Below are 17183 nucleotides of genomic sequence, written 5' to 3' on the forward strand. Positions count from 1 at the left end.
ACAAACCCCATTTCCAGAAAAGTTGGGATATTTTTCAAAATGCAATAAAAACAAAAACTCTGTGATATGTTAATTCACGTGAACCTTTATTTAACTGACAAAAGTACAAAGAAAAGATTTTCAATAGTTTTACTGACCAACTTAATTGTATTTTGTAAATATACACAAATTTAGAATTTGATGGCTACAACACACTCAACAAAAGTTGGGACGGGGGACATCACCTGATGACGTAGGATCGAGACATGGAAATCCAGCTCTCCTGTAAAAAAAAAAAACAGTAAACTAATGTTTAAGTGAAGAAAAGTTAGTAAATACTTTTTAAAAATTACTTATAAACTACTCAGGATTGTCTTAAGATATGTCTCCTAAACAGAAGCAGAAGAAAACTACTACTTTGAAGACAACACAAGTTGGAAAAGAATCAAGGCCGGCAGCCATGAAAGAGCCTCGGGCTCAAGTGCATTTTACCTCCGGCGATACAGAACAGGAAACTGCGGCAAAATCAACCGTCTCCAAAAAAAAAAGAGCAACAGGAATTGCACATGCATGAAGGAAGGGGCATGCGCAAACACGAGCAAACCAAACTACAAATCCCAGCTATGATCGGAACTGAAAATGAAAGTGAATACGAGGTGGAATCAGATTCTCTGGATAAATCAGACGAAAATGAAGAGACTAACAAAGAAGAGCAACAGGAAGAGGTTGGAGGTGATATTGGAGACATAAAAAAATCTTTGGTGCAAATAATGCATGAATTAAAAGCATTAAAAGTAATAAGATATTAAACATATGAAGATTATGTTTGATAAAATGATGAAAAGACAGGACAAAATGGACAAGAAAATTAAAAACTTGGAAGAAACAATGGGAGACACCACTGATAGAGTGAATAAAATGTTAGATAATATTTCTGCCTGGACATCAGAAAGAAAACAGTTGTTGGAAAAAGTGGATGTGCTTGAAAATTTTAGCAGATGAAATAATATTAAGATTGTTGGACTTAAAGAAGGTATAGAGGGAGAGAATCCAATAATTTTTTTTCAAAAATGGATTCTGGAAATTTTGGAAATGGAAGAAGGAACCCAGTTAATTGAAATTGAAAGGGCTCATAGAGCCTTAAGATCAAGACCTCAAGTTGATCAAAACCCATGATCAATCTTGATGAAATGCTTAAGATATCAAGATAAAGAAAAGATCCTGAAGGCGGCTGCCTAACGTGCCAGAAAGAGAAACGGGCCATTGATGATAGAAGGGAAAACAGTTCTGTTCTATCCTGATATAAGTTATGACCTTTTGAAGAGAAAGAAGGAACTTAACCCAGCGAAAAATGTTTTATGGGAAAAGGGTTATAAATTTATATTGCGCCACCTGGCAACCCTGATAATTTTTTTGGATGATGGAAAAAGAAGATCTTTTACTGATTATCGGGATGTGGAAGAATTTGCACAAGAACTCCCAAATATTCGCTAACCACAGCCAAAGATTTAAAAGTGAAACGGATTAAAGATGAAGACAGGGACAGTGAATGGAGTTGATGGATGTTTAAGGACAGAAGAATAATTAAATATATTCTTAATTATATGATACAGGGGGAGAAAGGTAAAAATTTGAGAAATAATCGAGAGTAGTGATATTTTTCTCTTATATATACTTTTTTATGTTACGGGAGAGCTGGGGGAACTTCGGATCAATTGCTACGGGATTTACGTGTGTAATCATGGCGATTGCCATGACCCACACAACGGAGGGGAGTAATGTTGTGTTTTTTCTTTAATCTTTCTTTCTTTGCCTGGACAATCGGTGGGGGGGGGGGGGGGGGCGAGAGACACTTAGCAACACAGAGAATTTTAAAAAGATTCCCCAAGGTAATACGAAAGTTGAAAAGTTAGGTATTACTATAGACTGGAGTAACCCTGTTAAAAATAATGACTAATTTACTGAATTTTTAAAGTTTTAATGTTAATGGGCTTAATGGACTGGTGAAAAGAAAAAGAATTTTAACATAAATTAAGAAAATGAAAATAGATATAGCTTTTAGCTGCATTCCATTTGAAAAAATTACTTATAATTTAGGAGATAAATACGAAATATTTCTGAAAATTTGGCGCCCTTATTTACAAAAGATAGGATTAAATATATAGGTGCTCCGAAGATAAAATTATTGGTTATTTGATTTGGGGAAAGAAATAAATATATATACTAAAGCTATTATGAACTCCATGGAGCATGTGGGGATCTTCCAGGCATTCTTTCTTTCCTTTTTTTCTCTTTTTTTCCTCTTTCTACAGGGATATGTTAGGGGGGAGGGGGGAAGGGTTGATAATTTCTTTCTTCTGTAACCATTTGAAAATTCAATAAAAAATTTTTTATAAAAAAATAAATATACAAAAGTTGGGACAGAGTTAAAATAAGATTGAAAAGTGCACAGAATATTCAAGTAACACTGGTTTGGAAAACTCCACATTAAGCAGGCTAATTGGTAGCAAGTGAGGTATCATGACTGGGTATAAAAGTAGCGTCCATCAAAGGCTCAGCCTTTGCAAGCAAGGATGGGTCGTGGCTCACCCCTTTGTGCCAGAATTCGTGAGAGAATTTTGCAGGCGGCACTGCCTAAGAAACCTTCATGCTACTGTAACAATTATAGCCACCTGGGCTAGGGAGTACTTTGGAAAACCATTGTCACTTAACACAGTCCGTCGCTGCATCCAGAAATGCAACTTGAAACTATTACGCAAGGAGGAAACCATACATCAACTCTATGTGGAAATGCCTGCGAGTTATCTCGGCCCGAGCTCATCTCAGATGGACCGAAAGACTGTGGAACCGTGTGCTGTGGTCAGATGTGTCCACATTTCAGCTAGTTTTTGGAAAAAATGGGCCTTGAGTTCTCCGTGCCAAAGATGAAAACGACCATCCTGATTGTTATCAGCGAAAGGTGCAAAAGCCAGCATCTGTGCTGGTATGGGGGTGCATCAGTGCCCACGGCATGGGTGAGTTGCATGTATGTGAAGGTACCATTGACTCTGAGGCGTATATTAGGATTTTAGAGAGATATATGTTGCCATCAGGGCGACGTCTCTTCCCAGGATGTCCATGCTTATTTCAGCAGGACAATGCCAGACCACATTCTGCACGGGCTACAACAGTGTGGCTTTGTAGACACAGAGTGCGTGTGCTTGACTGGCCTGCTGCCAGTCCAGATCTATCTCCTATTGAAAATGTATGGCACATCATGAAGAGGAGAATCAGACAACGGAGACCACAGACTGTTGAGCAGCTGAAGTCTTCTATCAATCAAGAATGGACAAAATTTCCAATTGCAAATCTACAACAATTAGTATCCTCAGTTCCAAAACAATTAAAAAGTGTTACTAAAAGGAAAGGTGATGTAACACAATGGTAAACATGCCTCTGTCCCAGCTTTTGTTGAGTGTGTTGCAGCCATCAAATTCTAAATTTGTGTATATTTACAAAATACAATTAAGTTGGTCAGTAAAACTATTGAAAATCTTTTCTTTGTACTTTTGTCAGTTAAATAAAGGTTCACGTGAATTAACATATCACAGACTTTTGTTTTTTATTGCATTTTGGAAAATATCCCAACTTTTCTGGAAATGGGGTTTGTAATTTTTAACTTGTGTGCTTTTTTTTGTTTATAAATGGAAGTAAAGTAACCAACCTCTTGTAAATATTTTAACATTGCACATGTGTATTAAAAAATACTTGTACTTAACAACTATGAATCACAAATGATGTTTTGACCATTGTATTTAGATTACATGCCTTCAGGAATAGAGGAATGATGGTTTTAGTTTAAAAAATATCCAAATTTTCAGATTTTGAATGATATTAATTAGAGGTTTTTGATGTATCTTTAAATAGTTACGGGGAAATGTCTGTCTTATCTGTTATCTAATATTCTAACTCTTACTAGTAGAAAGAGGAACGAATCATTCTAATGGACTGGCGAACCACTTTGTAATTTAGATAAGGGGCCCAGAGCTGCTCTCAGTACTCACAAGTATGATCTGCCCAATGCCTTATACGAGGGGTGATTGATAAGTTCATGGCCTAAGGTAGAAGGAGTCAATTTTAGGAAACCTAGCACATTTATTTTTCAACATAGTCTCCTCCTACATTTACACACTTAGTCCAGCAGTTGTGGAGCATATGGATCTTGGACCTCCAGAAAACCACAGCAGAGGATATTGATAAGTTCATGGCCTAAGGTAGGAGATGATTTATAAGCTTCCTTACATGCACATGCAGTTCAACTCTTTGAGTGATTATGCAGAAAGTTTGAAGTTAATAACTCATCGGGGGGGGGGGGGGGGGCATGATTGATAAGCTGATGGCCTTAGGTAGAAGGAGATGAGTTATTGACTTCAAACTTTCTGCATAATCACTCAGAGTTGACCTGCATGTGCATGTAACGAGAGCTGTATAACTCATCTCCTTCTACCTTAGGCCACAAACTTATCAATCACCCAGCTGTGGACACTTTCTGGAGGTCCAAGATCTGTATGCTCCACGACCATTGGACTAAGTGTATAAATGTTGGAGGGGACTATGTTGAAAAATAGATGTGCTAGGTTTTCTAAAATTGACGACTCCTACCTTAGGCCACGAACATATCGCCCCTCGTAATGCCTCAGCATTATATCCTGGCTGTTGTGTCCTATTCCTCTCATAATGAATGCAAACATTGCATTTGCCTTTCTTACCACCAACTCAATTTGCAAGTTAACCGTTAGTACTGCATGAGAACTCCTCTGTACCTCTGATTTCAGAATTTTCTCCGTTTAGGAAATAATCTGCACCTTTATTCCTTCTGCCAAAGTGCATGACCATACACTTCCCAGCATTGTATTCCATTTGCCACTTTTGGCCATTCTCCTAATTTAAGTCCTTCATCAGCACCACCAGTTCCTCCACCTATCTTTGGATCATCTGCAAACTTCGCCACAAAGCCATCAATCCCATCATCCAAATCTCTGGGAATTTTCTTAATTCTTAATTCTGTGAAAGCCATTCTGATTTTTCAATTTTATTGAATACTTGTGATAATTTTTGGTAGCTTCATTAGCATCTATTCATTATAGCATTGCTTTTATTGGCAGGTAAAAGAAGAGTGCAGACTTTTGAATGCCCCACCTATCCCTCCACGGAACACCAAGCCATCAACATGTAGTCCCTCTATTCCTCCTCGACATATCCGTCAACAGACGCGCTCTCCTAGCCCTACGTTATCTTATTATTCTTCTGGATTGCATAACATGTAAGACATTATTATCAAGTGCAATATGTAATGTGGCATTTTGCCAGTCTGACTTCAGATTTGACAACAACACACAGAAGGACTAGAAAAAATGTAGTTTGGAATTATTGTAATTGTGGATCATGATGGTTATGTTGTTTGAAAGTTTTAATCTCTACAAGGCAAAATGAACTTGATATACTGTGGATACCGGTTAATTGGTTCATCTGTTAATTGGGATAGGTGCTTTCTTAAGCCAGCTCTTAAAGAACAAAACTAATCAAGAAAATAGCTGGGATTCCCTTTGTTTATTTGGGACACAGTGCCACTAAATGGGGCAGTAGAGTGTTGCTGATCAGTTTTTAACTAGTGTCAGTCATGTGCACTTGTGTGGCCATTAGACACAACACTGTGCTTCCAATGAACAGTTTTAAATAGTGTAAGTTTCATGTGTTTGTGTTCAAAAAGCAGTGCTTCTTGTCACTGACTGTTGATGGGAAATAAGCAGTAACACAATTCAGAACAGTTTTGCTCACTGTAGTTTCAAGCATTCAGGCTTGGAGATGTCACAAATGGCTGTGAGTGAAAATGAAATAATTTCACTACTTCAGCAAGTTAGGAACTACAAAGAATCTGAAAGTATTGACAGTCATCTTGAATATTACATTGAAGATGAAGGTTTGGAGGATGCACTCCTCAAAAGCATTGTATGAATGCAGCCCATTATCTATACTTGTTATCTGCATGATATTGTTCAATTCCAGTCAAAAGAACACAATATGGATGAATTCCTCCATCGATAAGTGTTAATACATTTTATCGTACTGCAGTAGTATTGGTAGTATTCTAATTTGTTCTGCATTTCATTTAAATACATGATTTGTTTCTCAATGCCTCTTTTTATACATATTTTAATTATTTACGTGAAACTTCGGCTGATTGGGGTAGCAGCTTAATTGTGCCAAAATGTACTGGTCCCGATTTGTCCCAATTAACTGGCATCCACTGTATATCATGGTGCCACTTTGTGAACACTTAGCATTTTCTAATGGCTATTTAATTAATAAGAACAATCTCCTCCATAAGACTTTTGCAAAATTTTCAAACTTATTTATTAAGATGACAAGAAAATCTATTGATTTACTGTACCATACTTGATGGCCTTTTCAAAATACAAATGGATTTTTTGAAATTCTGCTTGGAATATTAATGATTGCATACTTAAAATGGATAAAACAAAATCATTTTAGTTTCCTGTCTGAATAAGAATCAATATCTCTTTTTCAAATGGAGATGTTAATTTGTTTTCTTTCAACTTTGGGACATATCTATGTGTTATCTTTTGCTGAGTGATTGATTTTTTCCAGTTTAAAAATCATCTTGAATCGGGGAAGTTTTCCAAGAACAAATATGTGGTTCTGTCTGTTTTCCATCCCTTAAGAACAGCTGTTGCCACATTGTAGTTGAAAAGTAAATGTTTGGAGCATTTATAATTTGCAAATACAGCGACTGTAAAAAGTACTGCCTCCCCCCCCCATGGAAGTTCTCATGTTTTATTGTTTTACAACATTGAATCACAGTGGATTTAATTAGACTTTTTGACAGTGATCAACAGAAAAGCGCTTTCATGTCAAAGTGAAATCAGATCTCTACAAAGATCTAAATTACAAATATAAAACACAAAAGAATTGATTGCATAAGGATTCACCCCCCGCCTGTAATATGACACACCAAATCATCACTGGTGCAGCCAGTTGGTTTTAGAAGTCACATAATTAGTTAAATGGAGATCACCTGTGTGCAGTCAGACTGTTTCAATTAATTGTAGTAAAAATACACCTGTATCTGGAAGGTCCAACTGCTGGTGAGTCAGTATCCTGGCAAAATCTACACCATGAAGACAAAAGAACACTCCAAGCAACTCCGTGAAAAGGTTATTGAAAAGCAAAAGTCAGGAGATGGATACAAGAAAATTTCCAAGTCAGTCATTAAGCAATGGAAGGAATATGATACAGCTGTAAATCTACCTCGAGCGGGCCATCCTCAAAAGCTGAGTGACTGAGCAAGAATGGGGCTGGTGAGGGAAGCTACTAAGAGGCGTATGACGACGCTGGAGGTGTTGCAAGGTTCAGTGGCTGAGATGGGAGAGTCAGTGCTTACAACAACTGTTACCAGGGTGCTTCACCAGTCGCAGCTTCATGTGAGAGTGGCAAAATGGATGTCACTGTTGGGGGAAAAAAACTCTCATAAAATCTTGGCTAACATTTGCCAGAAGGCATTTTAGAAACTCTGAAGTCAGCTGGAAGAAGGTTCTATGGTCGAAACCAAGACTGAGCTTTTTGGCCATCAGATTAAATGTTATGTTTGGTGTAAACCAAACACTGCACATCATGAAAAACACACCATCCCTACTGTGAAGCATGGTGGTGGCTGCATCATGCTGTGGGGATGCTTCACTGCAGCAAACCCTTGAAGGTTTGTGAAGGCGGAGGGTAAAATGAATGCAGCAAAATACAGGGAGGAAAACCTGGTGCAGTCACAAGAGAACTGCAACTTGGGAGAAGATTTGTGTTCTAGCAAGACAATGACCCTAAGCATAAAGCCAAAGCTGCACAAGAATGGCTTAACAAAAACAAAATTATTATCCTGGAGTGGTCAAGTCAGAGTCCAGATCTCACTCCAATTGAGAATTTGTGGCTGAACTTGAAATGCAAACTGACAGACTTGAGTAGTTTTGTAAAGAAGAATGGGGGAAAAATTGCGGTGCCCAGATGTAACAAAGCTGGTAGAGACTTAAACACACAGACTCAAGACTGTAATTGCTGCCAAAGGTGCATCTACTAAATACTGGCTTGAAGTGGGTGAATACTTATGCAATCAATTACTTTGTGTTTTATATTAGTAAATAATTTAGAACAGTTTGTAGAGATCTGTTTTCACTTTGACACAAGAGTTTTTTTGTTGATCAGTGTCAAAAAAAAGATGAATTACGTCCACTGTAATTTGATGTTGTAAAACAATAAGACATAAAAACTTCCAGGATGTGGAGTTGAATACTTTTTACAGGCACTGTATATACTGCTCATTTTACAGGGCTGACGTACATCAGTGAGGAACACAGTGCAAATTGCAATTAATATTTGCTTTTCAGTTAATGGTTGTGTGGGTATACAAGTAATAGAAGGGCTTAGTTGCAATTCTAGTGCAAATAAAAGGTTTCGATGGAAACCATGTAATCATGCAGCTGTTATGTTTTTGCCATTTTTTCTCAATTTAGATAACCTTCTGGGTTTTCCCCAACTCAAACCTCTTCTGAATGCAAGTACCACCTCATGTGTCCTAGAGAGTGCAATCATTTGCCTAGGTATGTCAGCAGATATGTGCCCAGGCAAAAAAAAGTCACCATTTTGTTTCAGCTTTCAGGTTCACTTCATTTCCTTCTGTTATGCTCCCAAAGAAAATAAATATCGAGAAATATGCTATGTCACTTTGCTGCTTAACTTATCTATCTGACAGTTAAAAGTTAAATGAGAAGTTGCAGTTATTCTGCATATAATAGATTTTATACATTTATATTCTCCCTCTTCATGGAATTTACATGGCCTATCTTTGCTAAGATTTTAATACAAACCTTGTAGGCTGACATTTACTTTTAAAAAGTAATTAAGAAGGCCAAATAAATACAATGACTTCTCAGTACTTTAATTAATCCAGTAGTCTGTGCCTCAATATCTAGGACGTTCCAATTTTCTGATTTTTTTTTTTCTAATCTTTCCCTTGCCTAATAATATTAAACTGAAAAGCTGGGTGTCACACTTGTGCATTCTCTGCTAATTTTCTCTGAGCTCATTGAAGTAGTCCTAGGAGCATAATAACTGAAATGTGTTATCTCAATTATTGCCATGGGATATTTTTGCCTCTTTGGCCTTAGTTTCCTTTCTATAATCATACCATTGACAGATTTCTGACTGTGAGTAATATTGTCATCTAGGGTTTTTTTTATCATTACCTGTTCACTTATCATTTAGAAAATGAAAAATGCTATTTTTTCCATACTGGACAATGTCTTCAAAGGAATTATACCAATTTCATTGTTCCACTGCACTTGGTCAATGAGTATATACTCAATTCTTGCTCAGTTCACTGGCTGCTCACAGACTACTGCACTATACACTTCTCAAAATAAATTTTGTTTTATTTTCGGTCTGAAATGTCGACTGTACTTCTTCCTGTAGATGCTGCCTGGCCTGCTGCATTCCGCCAGCATTTTGTGTGTGTTGCTTTGCTTTCTTAGCCTTTCCTTTGTATTAATCCATCCATTTTTTTTCAATTTTGTGTGTTTTGTTTAATTTCGTATTACCAGAACTACTTAATATTTTCAACTGTTGTTCAAATACATCTATATTTCTTGCTCTTTCTGACCTTGTTTTCCATACTTGTATGCCTTCCCATGTTTTTCACATTCTCTTTTCCTACCCGTCTTGCTCTGTCCCAATCACACCTCCAGTAGTCTACTGGATCCCTAATGTTTGTCAACAATTCAGAATAGGCGAGTGAATTTTAACTTGTTATTTAAATAAAACAGACCCATGTCATCTGAATTTTTAATTATTTGTTTCTCTGACTTGTTTAAAACATGGCGCTTGTGTTTGAGCTAATGTCCTCAAGATTTCTGATTTCAAAATCATGAATTCTCTGTTGCAATATATTACTGCAATGAAGCAAAATCAACCTAATTATCTATCTGTCATTTGAACTGGTAAGATTCCCTAAGTTTTCTTCTGAATCCTAATATTTAAATTTTGCACTGAATATATTGTCTGAATTGATTTGAAATCAATTCTCAGCTGTTCAGCAGATTCAGTTGAAGGGAAACAAGTTAAACTATAATGGGATTATACTGAATTCAAGTGTCTAATTTCATTTGTTTTTCATGTTTTACAGTGGTGCCATGGAGAAAGATGCACCTCCATCCAGTGAGAAGCATTCCTCCGCTTCCTGTTACCCTTGCAACTGGATCAACTCTAATTCTATACACAGTGGAACTAAATCCCCACTTAGAAGCCCTGTATTGGATTCGCGTTCAAATCGTTCATCATGGCCAAACCAATATTATGGAGATATTGATGACCAAGATACTGGTAATTTTGGATGTCAACACAGAAGTTATTACAGCTATCCTCGTCATAAAATGTCAAGTACTCCCAAGAGTACAGAACCCATACAGTTTCAGGATAGCAGTATTGACTGTGCTGGGAGAGGTGAGGGGCTTTCACTAAATGCCTTCTCTGAGCCGCAACAATTGAAGGATGATGGACCCCACATTATTCCTACTGAATGTCCAAGCTCCACTATTTATTTCTCAGATGACAATGGAGAAAATTCTTCAGCAGATTACAAAGAACAAAAGCAACCATGCATCTCTTCATCACCTTGTGCACTAAAATTTAGTGATGAGGAATTTGTTGATCTGGAAGTTTTGTTTCTGCCGTCACCTATAGATGGGGCTGAGGATGAACCTCGAGTTTGTTCAACAGATCTACCTGATAATTTTTCTAACAAAAGTACCCAGGACATATTTTCTACTGCTCCTTTATTTTCTTCTCCACCGCACTTGCAATTAGTAACACGTTCATAGTGGTGATGGGTCACCTTGGCAGCCACCAACTGATCTTTATGGACTTTCTATAGAAGAGGTGTCAAAGTGTCTACAGTTCATCGGTCTACCTGAGGAGGTTGTGTCACTATTTATGGTGGAAAAAATAGATGGAAATTTACTTGTACAGCTTACCGAAGAGATCCTATCTGAAGATTTTAAGTTAAGCAAACTTCAAATTAAGAAACTCTTGCAGTTCATCAGCGGCTGGAGGCCGAAGATATAGTGCAATGACTCAAATAACATGGGTGCAAAGTGTCTGACCTCAGCAACTATTATTTTGCACTAAATAACCACCATTATGTACTGTATGAAATCAGAGTGAATGGTATGCTTACTAACTTTTGTAACCTGATAGAAATGGCACCCTACAAAGATTATCTTGATGAACATATTATTTGTACAATACTTAGCTATACAAACTGCTTGTTTTTTTTTAGAACAAAACTGAGTTGTTCTTCATAATGCTGTAATTGTAGCAAAGATGCAGTGATTTGCAGAACAAAACAATTCTGTGCATTATTGATCGAAAGGTCCACTCAATTTGTCTCAGATTGTTGCCATACAGATTTGTAGTTTGACTCTACTGTTCTGGGCCAATGCTGCTGCTTATTCACTCTGTTCACATTATATTCTCTTGGTGATTAATATATAAAGTGATGGTGACAATAGTTTTTACTACTGCACAGAGGTTTCTTTGGGAGATGTACACATTCAGATTATTGAAATATCTCAGCTTTTGTGTGTTGATAATTGAATGAGTAAACTGAACAAATTGACATTACATTAGGTAGAACCAGTTAATATAATAAACCCATTTTGATCATCATTAATGTTCTAAACTTATGAGGTTTGTTGCTTCCATTCAAATTTTTCCATTCTTTGCTCCAGCTTTTTCCTATTTTATATCTAACTTGTGTAGATGAACAGACTTGTTTAAAAAAAACAACTTGGACAAAAGGTTCATTTGAAGTGTAGCTTGAATATTAACTTTATCCGATTTTATTATTTCCTGATTAGATTTGCAGTTTTAAACTGTATCATTGAAGTGGGTTGTGCACAAAATTGATGGGTTTTTGCTTTACAAAGTGTTGGTCAAGACTCAGTAGTCACGCTAATTTTAATGAAGAAATTCCAGCTGCTGCTCTCCCCACTATCCTACTTGATTGCTCTTCCAGGCTATTTTTAAAATAACACAATATAGAAGTGCCTTTCAATACCTCAGGGCATGGCAGAACACTTTAGTCAGTTAACCAGCATTGAAATACATTGTAATGGAGGAAATGTAACAATTATCTATACAAGCAGGATTCTAGAAACTGGAGTGAAATGTCTTCATGATGTTGGCTGATGGCTAACTATTTGCAATGACACAATTGAAACTCATCTATACTTGGTGCCAGCAGATCTATTATATCCAGCTAGGGTGACAAAGGGGCCATCTCATCTCATCAAAAAAAAAAATGGCACCTCAGAACACACTACACCCTTTCTAGTGTTGTGGTATTTGTGACCAAGTCTCTGGATCGAGATTAGAATCCATGATCCGATTAAAAAATGAAAGTGGTACCAGACTTTGGACGACGTGGGCACTGAAAGAACTGAATTGTATCCATTTGTAACCAATGGCTGACAATGTGTGACAAGGCTCCCTTAGTGGTTCTCTAAGCTAGATCTTTCACTTAGGTCTTATATTCTTCTGTAAACTTAACAGTATCTTTCCTTCAAATTAATTTGTATATTTCTGAGAGATGGAATAAGGCACTATATAAATTAAGGTAGCTGTAAAATTGTTAGTGGCTATAACTGAGTGAAAGGTTTAGAGAGATCCATCTAATGGTAAATCTCACATCTGTCACTCATTTTCTGTCAATTGCTTCAGTTTGTATATCATGACACTGGTTTTAGGTATTCTGATAAAATACATTAAAAAAAACAATCTGGCTAAAGTTTATAACTTTGCAAAACATTTAACCCGGAATGGATTGAATTTGAATTTTCACTTTTAAATCTGAACTGGAATATAATATGGTCACTGAACAGCACTATATGGGGTGGGACAGACAGACACCACCATCTTTTGAAAGACATTGAGGTCAGTAAATATACTTGATCAGTGATGCAATTGTCCCTCCAGCAAGAAAAAATTACTGAGCAAAATCAATAAACCTTTGAAAATTAATCAATGAAGTGAGTTCGCCAACAATAATTAGCTTAAATCCTAGCAAAAGTGATGAAAATATTGATTCTAGTAATTAAAAATGTAAATTGTTGTAAACACTTCATTATAAATTATAAGCAGATTAACTTAATAAATAACAAGTTCCAAGAGGATAGCATGTGATTTTCCTTTATTTTGGGAATTGCCATTTCATCACTGATTTAATTTTAGTGTTACTTGATCCGATCGATAAACAAACTTCATATCTCAAATGATTGCAATTAATGTATGTTAATAATGCGTTAGAAAGGTTACTATAGGAATTTGTCGGAAATATGCCAAAATGAACTTGTAGCTGGATTGGATTATATTTTATTTACTTTTTTCTTTACCACTCGCTTAAGATGTGAGAGGAAATCCATGTAGTCACAGGGCAAATGTGCAAATTCGACACAGACAAAATGAAACCTGATCTTTGGCACTGTGAGTCAGCAGCTCTGTTAGCTGCACTTCTGTGCCGAATTGTTTGCTTATATGTATTAAAATCTATAAATTCTATTTGGCTTTGTCAACAGCTATTTTTCCCATTGATTTTAATGGGTTTGTTGTACAGACACCATTTAATCTGAAGGACAAGTATCCCAAAATGTACATGCCCACTATTGGGTTCCATAAGGCAGCACAGACACACTGCAATCATGCTCTGCTGAGCAGAAGGCTGGACTTTAGAATTAATCAGTTGTAGGTGTTTCCATTAGCAGATCTGGCGTAACTCTGTGTGGAAAGTCAGTGATGTTATATTAAATCTCTTAAGCCTGCCTTCTGCCATTCCATCCATTCCGAGGAGAAAAGGCCAGTTGCTGCATACTCCACAGGATTAATCAATATAGAACATAAAATCATGCCACAATCTGGCAGATTGTCCAATATTTCCCTATGGCTTGAGTTTGTAGCCTTTGGTATTATTTGAGCAATATAATCCATCCTGACTTTGCAAAATGTATAATGCTTTTGGAATTAACTATCTTAAACCCTGGAATCCTGTTAATCTGAAACATTCACATTTGCTTTCCCCTTACAGATGCTGCTTAACCTGCTGAGTTCTTCCAGTATATTGTTTATTTTTCCCATATGTTGAGTGTTTGACTCATGAAACTTTGCCTTAGCTGCTATAGTTCATATATTTCAGCTTTGCTGTAGTTTTATCTGGTATCTGCTTAAACAAATTTGCATCAAACTTTACAGCATTCTGGGGGATTCAGGAAGATAAGTGGAGTTGGAGCTAGCAGGAGGAAAAAGAAAAGTTTGGGAAATTCCAGTGGAATTATCTCTACTCCAGACTGCCTGCCCTTTGAAAGATATTTTTAACTGAAAGCTCTTCAATAATGCCTTAGTTTCCGTTAACATCATACAATGTAGGGAAGTATATGAATTTATGTCAAACAGGAATGAACTTGTTAAATATCCAGGCATAGAACAGATGTAATAGTTGAAATAAGTCCAGAAAATGTGCAGCAGATCAAACAGAATTTGACCAGAATGATTAACGTTTCTGGTCATTGACCTGTCTGAAGTAGAACAGTTAAAAATGGACCATATTGCTTTGATAGAGAGCTGCTATGGACAAGATGAGCAAAAAGACCACCTTCTGTGCTGCAATGATTCTGTGATTTACTCTTGCAGTAAAAAAAAAAGTCTACAAAATAGTGAAGCTGAGAGCTGGAAAGGAAGACTATGACAAACCTGTCGGTGGTGCCAGCTGGGAGAGGATGAATAAGGCTTGGTACTCAAAACAGATCCATCTGGTCGTGATGTATATAGTAGGATATCAATGAAAACACATTTATATCTTTTTGGACAGCTTTAGGTTACTATATTTTGAGAATTTTTTGGGAAATTTAAAGTGTGTGCAAATAACACAAGACATATTAAAGAGAATCCCACTATTTTAAAATGAATGAAATGTTTTTACTTGCAGCTCACCAGCACTCCCTACTGACCGATGACCAAAACTTTACCACAGTTACATAAGTGAAAAGGTCTTATGCAGGATATCAGAGACGGTGTTGGAAGCATTTGTTTTGGATGTGGTTCTGAAGTTAACTGCCAAAAAATTTAGCTTGGTCAAAGTCATGTAACATAGTACTGAAGTATGATTTCAGCAAACATTTCAATGCACTCTTTCACATTTCTGAGTTGAGCTTTCAGACTGCCTTTCCATTTATTTGCAGAAAGTGTATGCGCTCTGTTACTTATGAAAGGAGAGCAGCAATTCCAGCTGATGGATATCTGACACTTTTTAGATGCTGAAATGAATACATACTGTGCGACAGTTTTCTAGTATTTTTTTAAATGTGCATTGACAATGACTTTCTCCATCAATGAGCCTTTGCTTCCCAAGCAGGAGAAATGATTTAATCTACCTAATCTGGTAGTGTACTATTAAATGAAGATGAAGTGTACTCAATAGGAAGAAAGCACTTCTATATCTCATCTTTGAATAAGAAATGAATTAGCATCATTTAAAATGACTGAATAGACTGGTTTATTGTCCTTGGTTTGTAGCAGAGGAGGCTGATGTGTACATAAATAGATTTAAGAAACTTTTTCCCCATGGCAGAGATCTCCAAGAGGTCATAGACTTAAAGTGAACAGCAAGACGGCTAGAGGATGATCTGAGGAAGAAGAATTTTTCACCCTGAGAGTGGTAGAATCTGGAATGCACTTCCTGGGAAGGTGGAGGCAGATACTCTCACACGTAAGAAAGATCTGGATGGGCACATAAATTGAAAAGTCATAGCAGGCTACAAAGAAGGTATTGGTAAGTAAAACCATAGGACATAGGAGTAGAATTAGGCCATTTGGCCCATTGAGTCTGCTCTGCCATTTAATCATGGCTGATCCTCTCCCCTCTCTTCCCCCCCCCCCCCCCACCTGCCCCACTTCCTGGTCTTTTCCCTGTAACCTTTGATGATGTGTCCAATCAAGAACCTGTCAAACTGCCTTGAATACACTTAACGACCTGGTGTAATATATTCCACAAATTCACCACCCTCTGGCTAAAGAAATTTCTCCACATCTCTGTTTTAAGTGGATGCCCCTCTATGCTGAGGTTGTGCCCTCTTGTCATAGACTCCCCCACCACATCCTTTCTACGTCTGCTCTGTCTAGGCCTTTCAACATTCTAAAGGTTTCAATGAGATTCCCCCTTCATCCTGAATTCCAGCAAGTACAGACACAGAGCTATCAAAAGTTCCTTTCATTCCTGGAATCATCCTTGTGAATCTCCTCTGAACTCTCTCTGATGCCAGCACATCTCTTTTAAGGTGAAAAGCCCAAAAACAGTTCACAATAATCAAGGTGAGGCCTCTCCAGTGCCTTATAAAGCCTCAGCATCACATCCCTGCTCTTGTACTCTAGACCTCTTGAAATGAATGCTAACATTGCATTTGCCATATTAGAATTAATAAAGAATGGGGTGGTTGACATGGACATGGTGCTGTTCCTGTGTTGTATGACCTTATGACATTATGAATATATTTGACCACGGAATTGGTAGCATGCAGTCTTAAATTAATGTCACCCTTTTTAAAGTTTGGAATGTACAAGGCATCAATAAAGTGGATATAACATGATAAACCTGTTACATCTGTAAAATTACCAGCTTTGATGAAAGGCTATAAACCTAACTGTTTCTCCCATGGCAAAGATGCTGTCTAACATGCTGAGTATCTCAAAATATATGTTTTGTGTTTCATCCATAAGAAATAATAAATCTAACTTAATCCAGAGAAACTGAAGCCCAGTAAAGTGCATTTAAAATAATTGGTATCATTCCTTTTCACAATCTTTCTTATTGTAATGCTGTTACAAACATAGGAATATGGAGCAGAAGAAGGCTACTTTGCCCCACAAATCTGCTCTAGCATTGCATCAGATCATGGCTTATCTGATTGTAACCTAAACACCACATTCACACCTTAAGTATTTACCTTTCTCTACTTTTAAAAAAAATACAGATTTTGCTTCCAATCTTGCTTGAGTAAAACAGTCCTAAAAACTTTAATTTGGTGGGGGGGGGGGGGAAGAGAGACAAATTTTGCTTC

The 17183-nt window shown here is 37.0% G+C and overlaps 1 protein-coding gene across 1 annotated transcript in view; it reads left to right on the plus strand.

The window, feature by feature from the left end:
• The window catches only part of LOC140726600 (GRB2-associated and regulator of MAPK protein-like), a 73510-nt gene extending 60260 nt beyond the window's left edge, over window positions 1-13250 (plus strand). The window contains 3 exon segments of the mRNA XM_073043191.1: window positions 5124-5281; window positions 10205-10895; window positions 10897-13250. Coding sequence (XP_072899292.1) covers window positions 5124-5281; window positions 10205-10895; window positions 10897-11142 — 1095 coding nt within the window. The 3' untranslated portion in view covers window positions 11143-13250.
• Window positions 13251-17183: the final 3933 nt, after the last annotated feature.

The sequence above is a fragment of the Hemitrygon akajei genome, chromosome 1 (assembly GCF_048418815.1).
Source record: "Hemitrygon akajei chromosome 1, sHemAka1.3, whole genome shotgun sequence".
Taxonomy (NCBI): domain Eukaryota; kingdom Metazoa; phylum Chordata; class Chondrichthyes; order Myliobatiformes; family Dasyatidae; genus Hemitrygon; species Hemitrygon akajei.